This window comes from Gopherus flavomarginatus, chromosome 3, assembly GCF_025201925.1.
Source record: "Gopherus flavomarginatus isolate rGopFla2 chromosome 3, rGopFla2.mat.asm, whole genome shotgun sequence".
NCBI classification, from domain to species: domain Eukaryota; kingdom Metazoa; phylum Chordata; order Testudines; family Testudinidae; genus Gopherus; species Gopherus flavomarginatus.
The window spans coordinates 104,442,221-104,460,566 of NC_066619.1; the positions used below are offsets into that span (position 1 = coordinate 104,442,221).

The 18,346-nt window shown below is 40.4% G+C and overlaps 3 protein-coding genes across 3 annotated transcripts; all 3 read left to right on the forward strand.

Annotated features, from left to right (window-relative positions):
* The first annotated feature begins 583 nt into the window (after nt 1–583).
* On the forward strand, nt 584–1,159 carry LOC127047321 (interferon beta-like). Its single transcript, XM_050945442.1, has one exon. The coding sequence runs from the start codon at nt 584–586 to the stop codon at nt 1,157–1,159; it is 576 nt and encodes a 191-aa protein (XP_050801399.1).
* A 9,088-nt stretch (nt 1,160–10,247) lies between these two features.
* Nucleotides 10,248–10,823, forward strand: LOC127047322 (interferon beta-like). Its single transcript, XM_050945443.1, has one exon. It carries the CDS (start codon nt 10,248–10,250, stop codon nt 10,821–10,823), a length of 576 nt encoding a protein of 191 aa, XP_050801400.1.
* A 5,992-nt stretch (nt 10,824–16,815) lies between these two features.
* Nucleotides 16,816–18,020, forward strand: LOC127046740 (interferon beta-like). Its single transcript, XM_050944237.1, has 2 exons — nt 16,816–17,389; nt 17,977–18,020. Exons 1-2 carry the CDS (start codon nt 16,816–16,818, stop codon nt 18,018–18,020), a joined length of 618 nt encoding a protein of 205 aa, XP_050800194.1.
* The last annotated feature ends 326 nt before the right edge of the window (nt 18,021–18,346 follow it).

Sequence of the window (18,346 nt, forward strand, 5' to 3'; positions counted from 1 at the left end):
GGTTTCCTACATATTCAGGGTTTACAGTTTGGTTCAATGGCTCTCAGCAGCCCCACTATACAAATTGTTTCAGTTCCCCGAGGCCTAACTCTTTCCTCCCATTTCCTCTCTATACCTAAAAACTTTAAATATACCTCAACTATTTTTTCTGTCAAATGAAAGAGGTTATGAATGGGAAGTGTAGGGTTTGATGAATTGGGAGTCTGCTCTCTACCACTTGTGAAGTGTGGATGATCTTATTAAATTACATCTTTAAGTTAATGTATCATGAATAGCCTGTATGCATGTGGATCCACTATGAGTTAAAGGGGTTGTATATGGTCATTTGTGGTCACTTTCACTAATATACAAAAAGGAGGAAGCGTGGTAAAAGAACTAGAAAGCAGCGAATTAAACAGAAAGAAAAAGACTGAAGCCTCCAGGAGGGAAAAAACTTAAAAACAGAAAATGATGAAACAAAAATTCTGCAGACAAATATTTAAATTCAGAGACATGAAGGAAAGACACAGCAGTCTACGTAGGACCCTCAACAAACTCCAGGCTCAAGGTTCCACACAAAGAAAAGGACTGTACAGACATCATCATGACCACCAGGTGTTTGCTGCACGTTTGCCTTATGCTGCTCTTCTCTACTGAAATCTCATCTCGGCTCTGTACCATGCTTCACTTCCAGCAGAACAAAGTGAACAAAGAAAGCTTGGAGATTCTGCAGAAAATGAGCGGAAATTTCCCCTCACAATGCATAAATGAAAGGGCAGCTTTCAAACCCACCCAAGATGTTGTCCAACTTCCAGTGTCCCAGAAGGAGAATGCCAAGGTGGCAATTCAAGAGATCCTCCAAGAGATCTTCAACATCTTTAGCAAAAACCTCACCCAGAGTGCCTGGGATGGGACTTCTATAGTCAGGTTCCAAAATGGACTTTATCTACAAATTCAGCGCCTGGAGGCATGTTTGAGAGCACATATGGAGAAGGGCTTTACAAACTCAGAAAGTGAGGACTTCCAGCTCACCAGTCGGAGAGTGAAACAATACTTTCAGGGGATAGATGTTTTCCTGAAAGAAAACCAATACAGCCTGTGTGCCTGGGAGATCATTCGCATGGAAATACCCAGATGTTTTGTACTAGTTAACAAACTCACTAGTAGGCTTAATAACTAAGGTACAGTCAAAACTATTCCTATAGTCGTGCCATAAGTTGCCTACCCCTGTTCTACAGGGTAAATGGCCAAATACCAACTGATTTCCATGGCATCAGTTTGAGGCTCTTCCTGTCCTGTGCTGGAAATGGATTTGCAATTACATGGATTTATTTTTCTGTGTTTCTACTATTATTTATTTTTGCACATCTTCATAATCTCTCACATATCAGTACTGTTGTGTAGTCAGTAATTGGCAGATATGGCAACAAAGTACATATATGTGGAATCCTTAGGCACCTCACCAGCACTTTTTGGTGTGGGAGGCAGGGATGTATCATTATCTGATGACCAAAGTATTCTGACTTCGACAGATGTAGTGTGTTTCTACAATTATCATCATTGCTATTAATTAAACTGTCCTCATGAGAACTATTTCTAGTATTCCAAGGTTTGAGAAGCTTCCTAGAGACTTTAAAAAAATATGAACATACTAAAAGATCTGCGAGCTTACATGTGAAAAGATATCTTCATTGAATTAATTGAGATCAATTCTATGAAAATTATATTTTTTCCTTTTGTGTTTCAACTATTTCCAATTTCATTTCAGCTCCGGATCCTGCAAGTACTGAGGTTAAACCAGAAGGATGCAGTGCAATCCCTCCTCTCTGCTGATTCTTCCCACAGTGATTTCTAACACTCCATAACGCTTGATATATTATGCAATACATTCACTCTATTATGAAATTCCAGCTGCACAAACTACATTTTATGTGATAATTTTCTGTTCATTTACTGTGTTTAAAATTTTTAGAATTAAGGATACTGATGCAAAAAAGCTTCAAGACAATTAAGAATTTTGAAAGAAAGGGTTAGACCTTAAACATTGTTGACATTAAGTGTTTGCTATATATTTCTATGGTTCAACTCTTCTCTGATTAAATCTCACCTCTGAGTTGTAACATTCAGTACAACCACAGTATAAAAGCATAACTCAGAGAGTGGTGAAACACTGAAATGGGTTACCTAGGGAGGAGGTGGAGTCTCCTTCCTTAGAGGTTTTTAAGGTTAGGCTTGACAAAGCCCTGGCTGGGATGATTTAGTTGGGAATTGCTCCTGCTTTGAGCAGGGGGTTGGACTAGATGACCTCCTGAGGTCCCTTCCAACCCTGATATTCTATGATTCTATGTGAACTGGAACAGCTTCCAAACAAAGAGGTGTGGATAATTTTCCTATAATGTCAGAACAAAGAGAGCGATTTCAGGCGGCAGCAAGAAGTTCTCAAGTTCCGAGAGTCCCTGTAGGAAAATACCCAGGTGACAATCCAGGAAATCTTCCAACACATTTCCTGCTGCTTTTGCAAAATCTCTCCCAAGCCACCTCAGGCGGAAGTTCCATTCAGAGGTCCAACATAGACTCATCAGCCAGCTGGTCATCTGGAGACATGCTTGGTTGCAATGGTGGAAAGTGGGACTCTTACCAGGAAGGAAGGAAGGACTTTCTGCTCACCAGGATGAAAGTGAAGAGATACCAATTATTTCCTCTAGCAGAGAAGCAGTTCAGCATCAGTGCCGGCAAGAGAATGCAAGTAGAATTAAACAGTTTTCAACCACAGGACAAACTCACAAAGAAGTTTAGAAATTAAAATAAAATTTTTAGAAGTACTAACCAAAATCAATTAACATTTTATACACAATTTAAAATGAGATGCAATGGCATTTTAAAAGCTGTTTCTATTATTTATTCAATTTGTGTATTGTGGAAATATTTTCAGAACATTTTACGATATTTGTAACAGGATATTTATGTCAGTCTATTATTTATTGCTCTTATTTACATTTTATCATAGATAAATTTGAATAAATTATTATTTTGTACAACATGGCAACATATAGTGGTAGTGATTTATATCAAATACCCATTTAAAAAAAACGAAAACCTCTATTCCTGTTCAGCCTTAAAACCCCAAGTCCAGAAAGTACTTATGCACATGACTTATGGTATGTGACCCATCCCACTGATGTTAGTACTTCAAGTTGGGAATATAATTAGATACACTGATGAATCAGTGTGCAAGTTCACTGTACTTCCATATTTTAAAAAGTAGCTATGGAGTGAAAATCAGTCTTTCCACTGGAACAAACCATGCACCAGACCTGACCTCTGCCTCTTTTTCCTCTGCTACTTTTTCCTTGGTTATTTTCCCCTACCAAATAACTTCTTGTTGTGGATGTTTGGTTTAGTAGATGTGTTGGAAGAGGCTAAACTACTGGGTGGGGGGAGAGAGGGCACCAACCACAAACAGTATGCACCCTCAAAAACACACCAGTTAAGTTAGCATTTAATTATCTTGTTTATAACTCCATCAGTCGGGTTTGTGTGCATTCACATACCATCTCCACACAATACATTTACAAGCACCGCCCCCGCCCATTAACTATGAGCTTCCATGAATGCTTCTCATTTGTGTATCCTCCACACACATTTGGTTCCTTTTTTTTTGAGTGAGCACAGCACAGACTAAATTCATTCTTGAGTGCACAGCACAAACAAAATTACATGTGAGTAATGAGAGAAGGAATAGGATATTTGAATGAGGATCATCATAGTTTCTTTGTCACCTCTAAAATGCAGCCTCTAGTTTCAGGGAATGCATCAGTCAGTTACTAACCAGGAACAATACTGAATTCTTCTGAAAAACCCTAACTACCCCAAATCTATTCTGTGCTAGAGAGGAACTATTCTTATTCATGCCATCGGACCTTTAATAAAAAAAAGGGCCATACTGAGTGGAGAATTCAGATGAGCTCTTTGACAATACCACCCGTATCATAAGGAGCAGCAAATACCTATGGGGAATCCCAGCTCGCATTTCTTAAAAGAGAGGGAAACTCTGTAAATATCCCCCACGGAGGTTCTCCCATAGCTTTCCAATGGTGGGCAGGAATGAGGAGGAACAGGTTGGACCCCAGCCTTCCTCACGGAAATGGCTGTAGTTCCATCTCCAGACTAAGCAGATTCTATGATTTCTGCACAGATGACAAAGGTCTCACCACTTTGCATTACCACCCATTACACTCTCTGCCCCAATCTTTTCAGTGTCAAGGAGTATTTTCCAGGGCTATGGAAAATAATCCATGGGGTGGCAGGAAAGAAGGAATGATGAGTCAAGGCAGCAAACCCAACTCCACCTCAGCCCACATCACACATGCTTCCACGTGAAGCAGCTGAGATGCTCACACAGAGAACTCTATCGCTGCATGAAGCCTCTGGGGCAGGTTCTGTGGCCTTTGTAACTAATTTTCCTCAAACTATACACCACTTCTGTGCCTATGTGCTGTTGATATACAGATATACTGAAACAGATTCTGTTCTTTCATTACCCTGTATTTACCTTGATGCCTTGGTCTTTTCTGTTAGTATTAATAGTATTCTTAAGGGAGGTTTAGGTTGGACATTAGGAAAAACTTCCAAATTGTCCAGGTGGTTAAGCATTGGAATAAATTGCCAAGGGAGGTGGTGGAATCTCTGTCACTGGAGATTTGAAAGAACAGATTAGACAAAACACCTGTCAGAGATAGTTTAGGTCGGGGGTGGACAAACTATGGGGCATGGGGCAATCTGGCCCAAGAGCCATTTTAAGCCAGTCTGTGAGTGGCGCCAGCAGCTCAGCCCCGCTCCAGCACTCTGGCTGGGGCATTGGCCCAAGGTCAGACCACATGGCTCAGCCCTGCTCCAGCGGGGACACTGGGTCAGGCCCACACCACGCAGCTCGGTCCCACTCTGGCCGGAGCACTGGGTCGGTTGATGCACCACATGGCTCCCAGAAGCCGGTATGGCCCCACTCCGACTCATGGTGCCTGTGGACGGGGCAGAATGCAGAGCCGCCTAGATGCGCCTCTGCATAGGAGCCAGAGTAGGGACATGCCACTGCTTCCGGGAGCCGCATGAGGTAAGCGCTACTCGGAGCCTGCACCCCCTGAGCCTCTCCCCATTCCCAACCCCGTGCCCCAGCCCTGATCCCCCTCCCACCCTCCGAACCCCTCAATCCCAACCCAGAGCACCTTCCTACACCCCAAACCTCTCATCCCCACTCCACTCCAGAGCCCGTACTCCCAGCCAGAACCTGTACCCATTCCTGCACCCCTGCCCCAGCCCTGATCACCCTCCCAGCCTCCAAACCCCTTGCTCCCAGCCCAGAACACCCTCCTACACCACAAACTCCTCACCCTCAGCCCAGTGCCCGCTCCCCAACATCAATTTTGTGAGCATTCATGGCCCATCATACAATTTCTGTTGCCTGATGTGGCCCTCCCTGGTCTAGTATACTTCATCCTATCAATGCAGGAAGCTGGACTCAATGACCTCTTGAGGTCTCTTATAGCCCTATATTTCTATGATCCTTTAAAACTCTCTGCCTGGGGCTCTACCCAAATTAATATGAACAGAAACGTTTTCAGATTTTCTGTAAGGGAATCTTCTTTTCCAATTTTAGTTAAAATAGTTTTCTTTTTTAATTGAAACGCACTTCCTTGCCATGATGGAAACTCCAACACAACAATCTGCGCTAGGGCGTGTGAAAAGTGAAGTGTGACCACAGGAAGGTAAGGGGATTAAACAAACCAGAAGAATTTTCCAGTTCAAGCCAAGAGAAACACAAACATTGAAAGACAAGGGACCAGCAGTAATAGTGAACACCGAATTTGATTTAAAAAAAACTTTGAATTATTACATCCCAGTGACACACGTTAAGAACACATGATATGACTTCTCTTCATAAGTGCTTTTTAACCATACTGTAAACCACATCCATCCACGTGTGTACCTCTGTTGAACATGGATTACTAACTGCATTGTATTTTCAGATTTGTTGACAGTAAGCAAAGTTTTGTTTTTTCCAGTGTCTAAGACACCAGTTTCCCTGGCATCAACATTTTAAGTGTTCTTTTTAAACTACATGAAATCTGAAAAGTGCAGATGACCCAATATTTTCTGAGGGCCATAGCTACTTCTGCATTAAATAACTTTAAATATACCTACGCTATTTCCTTCTCTGAAATGAAGCAGGGTACGAAGGAAAATTATAGGTTTACAGGAGGTTTTTATGTTTTGCAGTGACCATCCAGAAAATGAACAGTTTCCCCCTGCTGGTTAAGAGGATGAAATGTAGATTTACAAATAAAAGTATAGTTTAAAATGAGGCTGTACTTTTAAAAGAAGATTGCAAAAAAAAAAATCATACTGTGGAAGCACCATATTTAGTGTTTCTAATTGCTTTCTGATGACATTGACTCAGTTTTTAGGTAAAAAGCCTTGTTTCTAACTGTCAGTTCAGCCTGACCAATCTAAGAAAAGGTAAAGGGACAGGACTATTGAAACTGATAAACTGAGGCAAACGGGAAAACATCGTTTTGCAACTGAACAAAAATAATCCTGAATAAATTAAAACATACCATGTTGGGGAATCAAGCCCTGATGGAGAAGAAACGCTGGGAGAGAGAAAAACAACAACTAAGAGAGAAAATATCATGATCTCAGGCCCCAGACAAGGGAACTATTCTGATTATATGTATGTCTCAGATCATTTCATGACTTGCATCTAGATCAGTGATACTCAGACTTCAGTTCGTGAGCCGCAAGTGGCTCTTTAATGTGTCTCCTGTCGCTCTTTGCAGCACATGATATAAAAACATTGGGTGATTTAATTCTTAACCAGTCTAGTTATTAACCAATCAAGATGCTTTTACTATTTTATTAACCAATTAATTTATCAGTTTGCACTAAATTGTTAACTTATTTGCTCTGAAAATAAAATATATTATATAAAAAACTAACTATTTCCCTGTCATACCGTTTAAATACAAATAGTACTATAGTATACTAAATGAATCAATGAATTCACACAACTGTGGCTCTTTTGGGTAATATTAACTGCTAATTTGGCTCCTGAACTACCGAGGTCTGACTATCACTGATCTAGATATAGAAGTTCTGCAACATGCAAACTGTATTCCCTTAACTGGAGAGAGAGTCTTTGCTGTGGTAACTGACAGGTTAACATGCACTACAGTGACAGTTGCAGGTAGAAGGGCTAGCGCAAGCTGATTATTACTTATTATTGGTATTACAGTTCCCTGGGGCCCCATCAGTGCCCAGGCACATTATTATGGGTGCTATACAAGCATTCAATAAAAGTGCCAATTTTAGGTACATAGATAGTATTTTGAAGAACTATTGGTCAGTCATAGCACTTGCCTATGACAAATTTCACCCTAAATCTGGAGATTTCGTATTAAAAAGTTATTAAGAGAAATCAAACAAACACGACATTAAATGTTCAAAGAGCATAGAAACAAACTGTATATACATTTTCACACTGATTGGCAATCTCCATTTAGGGAAAAAACAGCAATGTAAGCCCCATTGGAAATCCATTTTATCACCTCATTTGGAGCTGCTAATAGGAGTCTCTGTTCATTCCTCACAGTCAACAGCTGGCACCACTGCAGAAGCCTTTGCTTATCTTTATCTCCAGGTTTCTCAAAGAGTTCATCATGTAGGCCTAATCTTAGAAATATTGTTCCATGGACTATTTACCCTGCTATTCAAGATCAGGTAATATCTTCGTGGCAGGAACACCAAATGCGTACAGAGAAAGGGAGTAGTAGGAACACATTTATAAAATTTGAGCTGTCTTTAAAAGAATGTGGGAACTGTCAGTTCTCTGAGGACCACCATCAAGTACTCTATACCATCACCCATTCATGAAGCTCTGTCTGGGACCTGCTGGCTTAGAGGCATATACAGGGAGGGAACTCTTAATACAAATGCCTATCTTTATTTATGGTGCAGGCTTTTTCACTAGTACTGCCTATCAGCAGTAGAAGATCTTTTTGCCCAAGTCCTTATTCCTTCATTCATTCTTGGGTGTAGTTAAAGCCTACAAATTGTACTGACAAAGCACAATTACAGGGAAATAATGCGAGCAAAAATAGATTGTATGAACAAGTCAAAGATTATAAACAGATTCATTCCCAACCTCCAAAAAGTACCCACCTCTCTGGTGGAACACTGCAGTAATATTGCACCTGGGAGCCATACAAACTCTTCTTCAAAGTCTAACTTTTCCATTTCCTCTGTAGTTGGAGGAGAACCTCCTGACAATCATTCCATCACATTGTTTTTAAGCTGTGCTACGTGAAAGAATCTTTTAATCTACTTAAAAGACATATGATGTCATCCAACATCTATGACTTTAGGTCTTCCTGTAGGAAAGACAACCACAAGCAGGGGCGGCTCCAGGTCCCAGCACACCAAGCAAGTGCTTGGGGCGGCAAGGCGCGGTGGGCACTCTGCCAGTGCCGCGAGGGCGGCAGGCAGGTTGCCGTCTGTAGCTTGCCTGTGGAGGGTCCGCTGGTCCCGCAGCTTCAGCAGACCTCCTGCAGGCAGCCTGCCTGCCATGCTTGGGGTGGCAAAATGCCTAGAGCCGCCCCAGACCACAAGTATATAAAAAGAGAGGAAAACACCACTAATACATCCTCACTTAAACTCTCCCTTATCATCTCACTAGCAGGAAGGAGGAAATAGTTGCCCCAGCTTTCATCATAGAAATAGATGACTCGATGGCTTCTGCACAGAACACAGTCTTTCCACACAGAGCACCTGACTATCTGCATCACTTCTAGAGCTTTGTCAGACCTTCATACTGGTCCCTATCAGCGTGGTTCCATTACAGCCACCCTGCCAGGGCTGCCCCAGGCTGGAACAACGGGTACTGGGGGCGTGAAGCTTCAAGTAATAAGAGCAACAAAACCATGGTCTCATTCATATAGTGATCTGAGGGCTCTGGTAAGTCTGCTTTCTCTGCTTTGCAGAGGGTCTTTCAAAAATTTGAAGCTAAAATCTCAAATTTCTTATAGAAATGCAGGAAAACTTGGCAGACTCTAACCAATTTAATATGCACAAAAATGTTTTCATCGTTTCTTCATGTGATTGTCTTTTTTAATTTCAATGAAAATAGTTTTCTTGTTGAATTAACATACATTTCCCTGCTGTGATGGAAATTCCAGCACAACAGTCTGGGCTCGGGCTTGAGATCCAGAAAATGTAACGTGACCACAGAAAGTGAAGGGAATAAAACAAACTAGAAGAATTTCCCTGCCCAAGCTGAGGGGAAGGGGAAAGAGAAAGAACCAGCAAAAATGATGAATACTGAATTTCATTTTTAAAAAATTATTTGAATTCTTTCATCCCAGGGACACACTTGGTAAAATATACATAATGTCACTTCTCTGCATAACCTCCCTCTGACCACATTGTAAATCACAGTCATCCATGTGGGTACCTCTCTAGCATGTGTTATGATACTAATTGCTCATCCTGTTTTATGAATTATTCTCAATTTTTCACTATTGTCCGCTACTTGGGGTGATCAACACGACATGACAGTCACACCTTTCCACTGGATCTATTACTCAGCTCCAGTATGTACATTAAGACCTGGAAATAACAATGAGTTAAGGTTCGATTTCCTCAGAGCATTCTACCTCCTGTGGTTTCACAGAAGAAAGGATACCAATGGTTTGTGCTGTCTAGATTTTAACTGTGCCTTCTAAATAGGAGGAAATGGTTAAAGTTGGGAAGATTTGCCAATATTTTTGGGAGGCCTAACCCTTTCCTCCCACATTTACTTCTTCCATGCCTAGAAAAATTATGAGATTATGAATGGGAAGTGCACTGGCTGATGAATTGGAGGTCTTTTCCGTACCACTTTCAAATTATAGAAATTAATGTATGATAAAAAGCCTGTATGTATGTGGATCCAACATGAGTTAACAGGGTTGTGTATTGTCATGGGCGGTCAATTTCACACAAAAAAATAAGGAGGAAACATGGTGAAAGAACTAGAAAATAGCAAGAAAAACAGAAAGAAAAACTCCAAAACCTCCAAGAAGGAAAATCTTGTAAATAGAAAATGATCAAAGAGACATGCTCCAACCAAATACTTAAATTCAGAGACATACAGGAAAGACACAGCAGTCTGCGTTGGACCCTCAACAAACTCCAGGCTCAAAGTTCGTAACAAAGAAAAGGACTATATAGACATCATCATGACCTCCAGGTGTTTGCTGCATGTTTGCCTTATACTGCTCTTCTCTACTGAAATCTCATCTCAGCTCTGTACCATGCTTCACTTCCAGCAGAACAAAATGAACAAAGAGAGCTTGGAGCTTCTGAAGAAAATGAGCGGAAATTTCCCCTCACAATGCGTAAATGAAAGGGCAGCTTTCAAGCCCACCCAGAAAGTTGTTGAACTTTCAGTGTCCCAGAAAGATAATGCCCAGATGGCAATTCAAGAGATCCTCCAAGAGATCTTCAACATCTTTAGCAAAAACCTCACCCCAAGTGCCTGGGATGGGGTATCCGTAGTCAGGTTCCAAAGCGGACTTCACCAGCAAATTCAGCGGCTGGAGGCATGTTTGAGAACACAGATGGAGAAGGAATTAACCAACCCAGAAAGTGAGGACCTCCAGCACACCACTTGGAGAGTGAAAAAATACTTCCAGGGGATAGATGCTTTCCTGAAAGAAAACCAATACAGCCTGTGTGCCTGGGAGATCGTTCGTGTGGAAATACAAAGATGTTTTGTACTTATTGACAAACTCACTAGATGGTTTAGTAAGTAAGGTACAGTACAGATCTTTTCCTTGGAGTAAATGAATTAAGATTAGTGTCAATTATACAGCTGAACAGAGATAGCAGATATTTTATAACTCTGCTTATACAGGACCTGATCCTCTTCCACATGATCAGTGGCCAAATAGCAACTGATTTCCATGGCAGTAGCTTCAGGCTCTTCCCATCCTCTCCTGGAAATGGATTTGCAATTACATGGATTTTTTTTCTGCGTTTCTCCTTTTATTTAGGTTTGTGATTCTTCATAATCTCCCATAGATCAGGTGCTGTTATGCACTACATAATTGGCAGTCCATGCAACAAAGTACTTATATTTCGAATCCTTAGCCACTTCACCAGTACTTTGGTCATGAAATAATGAAACTTCCCCTCCACCCGCAAGGTACTCTGACTTCTACATATGTAGTGTGTTTCTATTATGGTCATGGTTGCTATTTATAAATCTGTCCTTAACACATACCACAGCTTGAGAAGTTTCCTAGAGACATGTATAAAATATATGAACTGAGCATAAGACTTGTGAGATTATGAGGCATGGAAAGATATTTTCATTTAATGTACTGACATTAATGTAATGGAAAATTTAGCTTTCCCTTTGTGTTTCAACCAAATTTCATTTCATTCCAGCTAAGGATGCAGCGACTACGGAGGTTAAAACAGTTGGATGAAATTGTACCATGCAGTGGATTCCCTCCTCTCTACTGATTCTTCCCATAGTGACTTCTAAGACTCCATGATACATGACCTTGTATTATGGAAGACACTCACTCCATAATGAAATTCCAACTGCCCATATTACAATTTACATGATAATACTCTGTTCATTTACTCAAAGTTTAAATTGCAAAATGAAGGCTATCGATGCAAAAAAAAGTTAAAAGAAAATTAAGACAGGGTCAGACCTTAAACATTGTTGACATTATAGGTTTGCTATATATTTCTGTGGTTCAACTCTTCTCTGAGCAGATCTCATTTCTGAACTGTAACATGCAATTTAACCACAGTATAACAGCATAAATGTGAACTGGAAAACCTTTCAAACAAAAAAGATGTGCATAGTTTTCTTCTAATGTCAAGCCTCAAGTGTCCCTGAAGGGGAATGGCAAGGTGGCAATCCAGGAAATCTTCCAACATATTTCCTGCTGCTTTTCCAAAAATCTCTCCAAAACTACTTGAGGTGAGAGTTCCATTCATCTATTCCAACATACACTCATCAGCACGTTGGGCATCTGGAGACATGTTTGGTTGCAGTGATGGAAAATGGGACTCTCTGACCAGGAGGTATGGACCTACAGTTTCCCAGGATGAAAGTGAAGAGATACCAATTATTTCATAAAAGACAAGCAGTTCAGCCTCAGTGCTAGCGGAAATCCATGTGGAATTATGGAGTTTTCAAATATACGACTAACTCACAAAGAAGTTTAGAAATTTAAATACCAACATTTTTAGAAGTACTAACCGAAATCAAGTAATATACTATACATGATTTAAAATGAGATGCAGTGGAATTTTGAAAGCTGTTGTTACTATTTATTCTACCTGTGCGCTGTGAAAATATTTTCAGATCATTTTACAATATTTGTAACAGGATATTTATGTCAGTCTGTTATTTATTTGTTGTTCCTATTTATGTATTTATCGTAGATATTTGTTACTTATAAATAAATAATTATTTTATATAAAATGGTAACCTATAGTAGTACTGATTTGAATTAAATACCTATTGAACCAAAAAGGAGAATAAAAAAGAAAACTCTGTAATTGTTCAGCCTTAAAACCCCAATTCCAGAGAATACTTATACACATGACTAACTCAAAGTATGTGAGTTATCCCATTGATGTTAGTGCTTCCACTTAGGAATATGCTTAAATACACTGATAAATCAGTGTCCCAGTTTGCAGTAATTCCATATTAAAAATAATCATTACAGAATGGTAATTAGCTTTTCCATTCAAACAGACCACACCTGATTACCTGAATTCTGCCTCCTTTTACTATTTTACTTTTTACCAGGTTATTTTCCCCCCAAAAAACTTGTCAATTTGGATGTTTGGTGTAGTAGACGATTGTGTTGGAAGAGGCTAGATAGGTGCCCTTTCCCCTAGTAAGCAAGATTGCATGAACACACACCAACTGTTAGTTTGTAATTAGCCTGCCCATACCCCATCATGCAGGTTAATGTGCATTCACATACCCTCTCGCCCCACCAAAATCAAGTCAGGTTTGTATGTATCCAGCACCTACCCACAATACATTTACTAGCACTGCCCTCAATATTAAGTCTGTGCTCACATGCACTCTTATCACGTTTGTGGCCCACTGCCTGATCCCATTACCTCTGCCTGATCCCATTAGCACAGGCTAAATTCATTCTTGGGCGTACATCACAAACAAAATTCCATGTGAATAATAAGAGCAGGAATAGGCCATTTTGTATTAGGATTATCAAAGTTTCTCATTGTCACCTCTAAAACACAGCTTCCCATTTGGTGGAATATGTCAATCAGAAACTACCTAGGAAGAATATGGAATTCTTCTGAAAAAGTCTAACAACCCCAAGTATTCAGTGCTGTGGGAAAACTATTCCCCTTCATTCCATCAGACCTCTAATAAAAAATGGGGAATGCTGAACGCAGTATTCAGCTGAGCTCTTTGACAATATCACCCATATCATAAGGAGCAGCCATGCCTGTGGGGAATCCCAGTTAACATTTCTTAAAAGTGAGAAAAGAAATTTTCATATCTCCCTCTGAGATTCTCCCACAGCCTTCCACTCAATGGCAGGAGGAAGGAGGGGCGGGTTCGTCCATAGACTTTCTCATGAAAGTGGCTGTCATTCCATCTCCAGACTCAGCAGATTCTAAGGTTTCTGCACAGATCAAAAAGGTCTCTTCAAACACAAAGATCTGCAGCATCTGTCTCAGCTCTGGTCCAATTAGAGTCTCTGCCCCAGTCTTTCCAAGTAGTATTTTCCGGAGCTGTTCCAGGCTGCATGCAGTTGCCTTAGACAACCTTTTAAAGAGTTATTGTTGGGCAGCTGGAATTAGGGTGACCACATGTCCCAATTTATTAGGGGCAGTCCCGAAATTTGGGGCTTTATCTTATATAGACACCTATTACCCCCCGCCCCGCCCTGATTTTTCACACTTGCTGTCTGGTCACCTGAGCTGGGATACCAGCTGGAAAGTCTCTGAAGCTTGGATTGGGTTCCTCAGCTAGGGGAAGTATGCAACTCATGCCTGGTTGGTGTGGTGATCTGTCACCCTCTAGTGGCACCTGAACCATTTTGAGATTGATGAGTCTGCTACAGCCTTGGCTTAAGAGGCATGTGGCTTTCAGCTCCTACAGTTGAGGCTTATACACTAAGGTTTGAATGTCCCAGGTTCAATCCTTCCTGCTGACAACTGGGATCTGTTGGCATTATAAGTGGGGGCTCGTCTGAGATGTCAACTGGGAAGTCTTTGAAGCTCAGAATGTGCTTTAACATGAACTCTCCCAGATGTACACCCAGAGGTGTTTACCTCTTCCAGGGGCCATGCAGTAAGTGTAGATTATAACACCCAGACACTTTGCACAGGATTCTAACACACTATTGCTATTTACTTAATCACACAGAAAATATACAGATTAAACAAAAATTGTAAACCCTATATGCAATTCCCTGCCTCAGTTTCCTCAACACTCCAGGCCATTCTATGGGCCTGGATCAGGGTCACTTGGGGTCATCCAACATCCTTCTGTTGCAATGCATCACTTATATGCACAAAAGCAGAGCCTTCTCTCCCAGACTTGGCCAGTTTATCCCCTTCCTTTCTCTTGCCCAAGTCCTGTGGTCTTCCCCCAGTGATTTCTTTTAGAACCTTTTGTTTTTGTCATCTGTCTCTTTGTCAGCCTTCAGCAACTTTCCACTCCTAACTCTCATTCTCCTTAACACCAGGTTGGCCAAACTGGTTTCTCAACTTGGGTACTTTACTAAGCCTAACGATGCTGTCATCAGAACACAGTTTTAAAGTTAAGTGTCCCCCATTGTCCTCAGCCAAATGAGTACCTGCAGTAGGTCCTGTCCAACAGGATGAATACACATAGAAAGAGGTTTCCTATTTAAGAAATTTAATGACAACAACTTCATAATATCAACTAGAATTCCCAAGTCTTATAGACAGACCCTACCCCACCTCACCCATCTGACACACACACAAACAAATCAAACCATATGAATCAGGCTTCCGTACACTCAAGTCAGCAATTCTATCCCTCAGTTTTCTGAACAACTGGTGCCACCCCTCCACACCTTCCAAATCAGGCTTGTGTGGTTCCTTGCCACCAACAACCAGTTTGGTGTACAGAACGTGTTCAACTTTCAGTTATAACATCAACAACGCCTAAAAATTACCTAAACCCAACATTTAAAATTCTAGCAATAAACCTGCAGTTTGCATCATATCTAGTGAGCATCCACCTCTCTTCCAAGTTTGGTGCACATGGATAGTAGTTCTGAAGAGCCATCAGTCAACCGTAGCACTCCAACAACATATTTCATCTCCAGCCTAAACATTAGAGACTTCTTAAAGATTTATGAAAATAGGCGAATGGCTGATACAATTATGCTGCTAGACTATGTGCCTTTACTTCAATTCCTTTCTTATTTTAGCTTTTCTTGTTTAGATTCAGATTTTAAAATTTCTCTCTCTTTCATATGAATATTATCTCCTGAAGCTTCAACTTGCCAGGAAATGCACACAGAGAACTCCCACTGGAGTGAATGCCAGATTGGGGTGCAGAGCCTCTGGTATGATTGGTCCCTTTAAAGTGACACTGCATTCTTTAAAGTGACAATTCAAAATAGTTTAGGCAGAACTCTAGATTATGATTAAACAAAGTACTTGAGGTGATGGGGCAGGGAGATGTAAAAGAAGTGACATGAATAGATATGTTTGTTTTCTTCTTTTCCTTTTTAAAAATTAATATGAAAAAATTCCTTTTCATTTTTTGGGTTGAAAACCATTCCCCTTCACTGATGGAAATTCCAAAATGACAGCCTAGTGCTATGGTATGAAAAACAGAAAGTGAAACGCTAGAGGATGCAAACTTCATTCATCAGACCACTTGAATTTCAATGTCCAAGCTCAGTGAAATGCACAATGAAAAAAGAATAAAGCTTGAATAGTGAAAAGGCAAACACGTTTGAAAGTGACATTCATTTACGTCAGTCGCTCTAGCGTATTTATTACCAACCAGACAATCTTTTTGGACAACTCCTTTGCATGTCACTGCACTAGATCACTGGGAACTACTCAGAAGTGCACGAGAAGACAGCATGTTCATACCCTTCCAGCATAGCAGGGTTTTCTGATTTTGAGTGTGACACTAGAGAGGGAAAGTTTCCCATCTGCTGGCAAAGTGAAGGAACAGCAGCTTTACACATCACTTCTTTGCACATCTCTTATCTGAGAGTCCAGCAAAAAGAACCTCTGCAGTAGTTTCCCCCTATCTGCCAAAATTAATTGTTATCACTTAAAAACATGGATAATCTTGCTGATGTAACAGACATTCAGACCTGCCTAGCAGTGCTAACTATAGGAACTTGGGAGTAGACAGACAAGTCCCTACTCTAACCTATAACTGGATGACATTGTTAATCATCATACTCTTTTTACCCTTTAAATATTTTTTTATCTAAGAGGGCAGGGGGAACCTAAGGAAAGAAATGTAGAGATTTTTTAATATTAAAAAAGCTAATGACTGTGATTTTGTTTTTCTAATGACTTGTTCGCTTCCACTAAATAAAAAGAAGGAAACTGAAAGTGAAAACCTCAAGCAAGAAAAACCCTGAAAAGTAGAAAGTGATGAAAGAAAAATCTTTTCCTACAGAATACTTAAATTCAGAGACATGGGTCAAAAACACAAAAGTTTACAAAAGACCCTGAACAGGCACCAGTTGCTCAAGTTCTACACAAAGACAGAGAATCTAAGACATCATCATGATCAGCAGGAGTTTGCTGCAATTTTGCCTCATGCTGCTCTTCTCCAGTGAAATCTCATGTCTGGACTGTAACAGGATTTATGTTCTGCAAACCAGAATGAACAGAGAGAGTTTAGAGCATCTGGAGAAAATGGGTGGAAACTTTCCCTTCCAATGTCTAAATGAAAGGACAGTTTTCAAGCCCAGAGATATCCTCAAGATCCGACTGTCCCAGCAAGAGAATGCCAAGGTAACCATCCAGCAGATCCTCCAAGAACTCTTCCATATCTTTAACAACAATCTCACCCAAGCTGCCTGGAATGGGACTTCCATAAAGGAATTCCAAAATGGTCTTCACCAGCAGATTGAGAAACTGGAGATGTGTTTGAGTGCTGAAAAAGGAAAGGAGATAACCTACCCAGGAAATGAGAACCTCCTGCTCACCAGCCTCAAACTGAAGAGATACTTCCAGACAATCAATGATTTCCTGAAAGAAAAGCAATACAGCCAGTGTGCCTGGGAGATTATCCGTGCAAAAATATCCAGATGTTTTCTAATTCTTGATGTACTGACAGATCGGCTTAAAAATGAAGGTACCATATTTGCATTTTTCTAGGGAAACTAAATTGTATTGTTTCAATAAAACAACTGAAGAGAGATGGATGGTGGTTTTATAAGTTATATTACGTAGGTCCCAATCTTTCTTCCATAGTAATTTCAGCTATTTCAAACTCATGTTAATAAAACTGTTTTAGGAGTAGCATATAGTTTAGTACTTTCATTCCACACACGCAATATTCCATGTGAAAAACACAGAACTACATCGTAACTGCTAACTCAAAAAGAACAGCAAGACGCCTCCCTCTAACAACTGCCTAGTAAAACAACATTCCAGTCAGGACACCAGAAAACAGAGAGTCTGTGTCCACACACTTCAATCCCTCCATCCAATTCTGCTAGTTACCTCTACACAAAGAATGGTCAAGGGTACTTATCCTGTTTTTTTGTTCAGTTTACCCCTACATTTCAAGAGTTTTAGTAAAAAAAAAAATTGTCACAAGATTATAAGTGCAGTAAGGCTCAGGATTTATGAGTTGACATCTGGTTAGAAAAATAGGAACTCTATTTGACATTTGAAACTGTGTATTTATGTTTGCATCATTCTCCTTTTTCATTCCAGCACGTGATACTTCAGGTAATGATGCTATGAAAACCGCTGAGTGAAAATGCACCTTCACTGGAGTCCATCATTTCTAAGTTGATTCTACAAGCAGTACCTTTCCAGACTCTTATCAGTTTGCCCTGCGTTAAACAAGGGACCAACTCCTACAGAACTCCAATTGCACAATTTATATACTTCTTTGCCGTTACCAGATTGATTTACTCACATGAGAAAATGTAAAACAAAAGATATTGCTGAAAATAGGCCAGAAGACAAGGTAATATTTGAACTGAAGGAGAAAAACCTTATGATTTCCAAATCATTCATGTTACGCGTTTGCTCAGAATTTGCCTTGGGCTGCTCTTAAAAATGAAGTCGTACCTCTGAA

Coding starts and splice junctions, on each gene's coding strand:
- LOC127047321 (XM_050945442.1), top strand. CDS start 584: ATGACCACCAGGTGTTTGCTGCACGTTTGCCTTATGCTGCTCTTCTCT.
- LOC127046740 (XM_050944237.1), top strand. CDS start 16,816: ATGATCAGCAGGAGTTTGCTGCAATTTTGCCTCATGCTGCTCTTCTCC. Junction 17,390..17,976: donor AGATCGGCTTAAAAATGAAG/GTACCATATTTG, acceptor TTTTCATTCCAG/CACGTGATACTTCAGGTAAT.
- LOC127047322 (XM_050945443.1), top strand. CDS start 10,248: ATGACCTCCAGGTGTTTGCTGCATGTTTGCCTTATACTGCTCTTCTCT.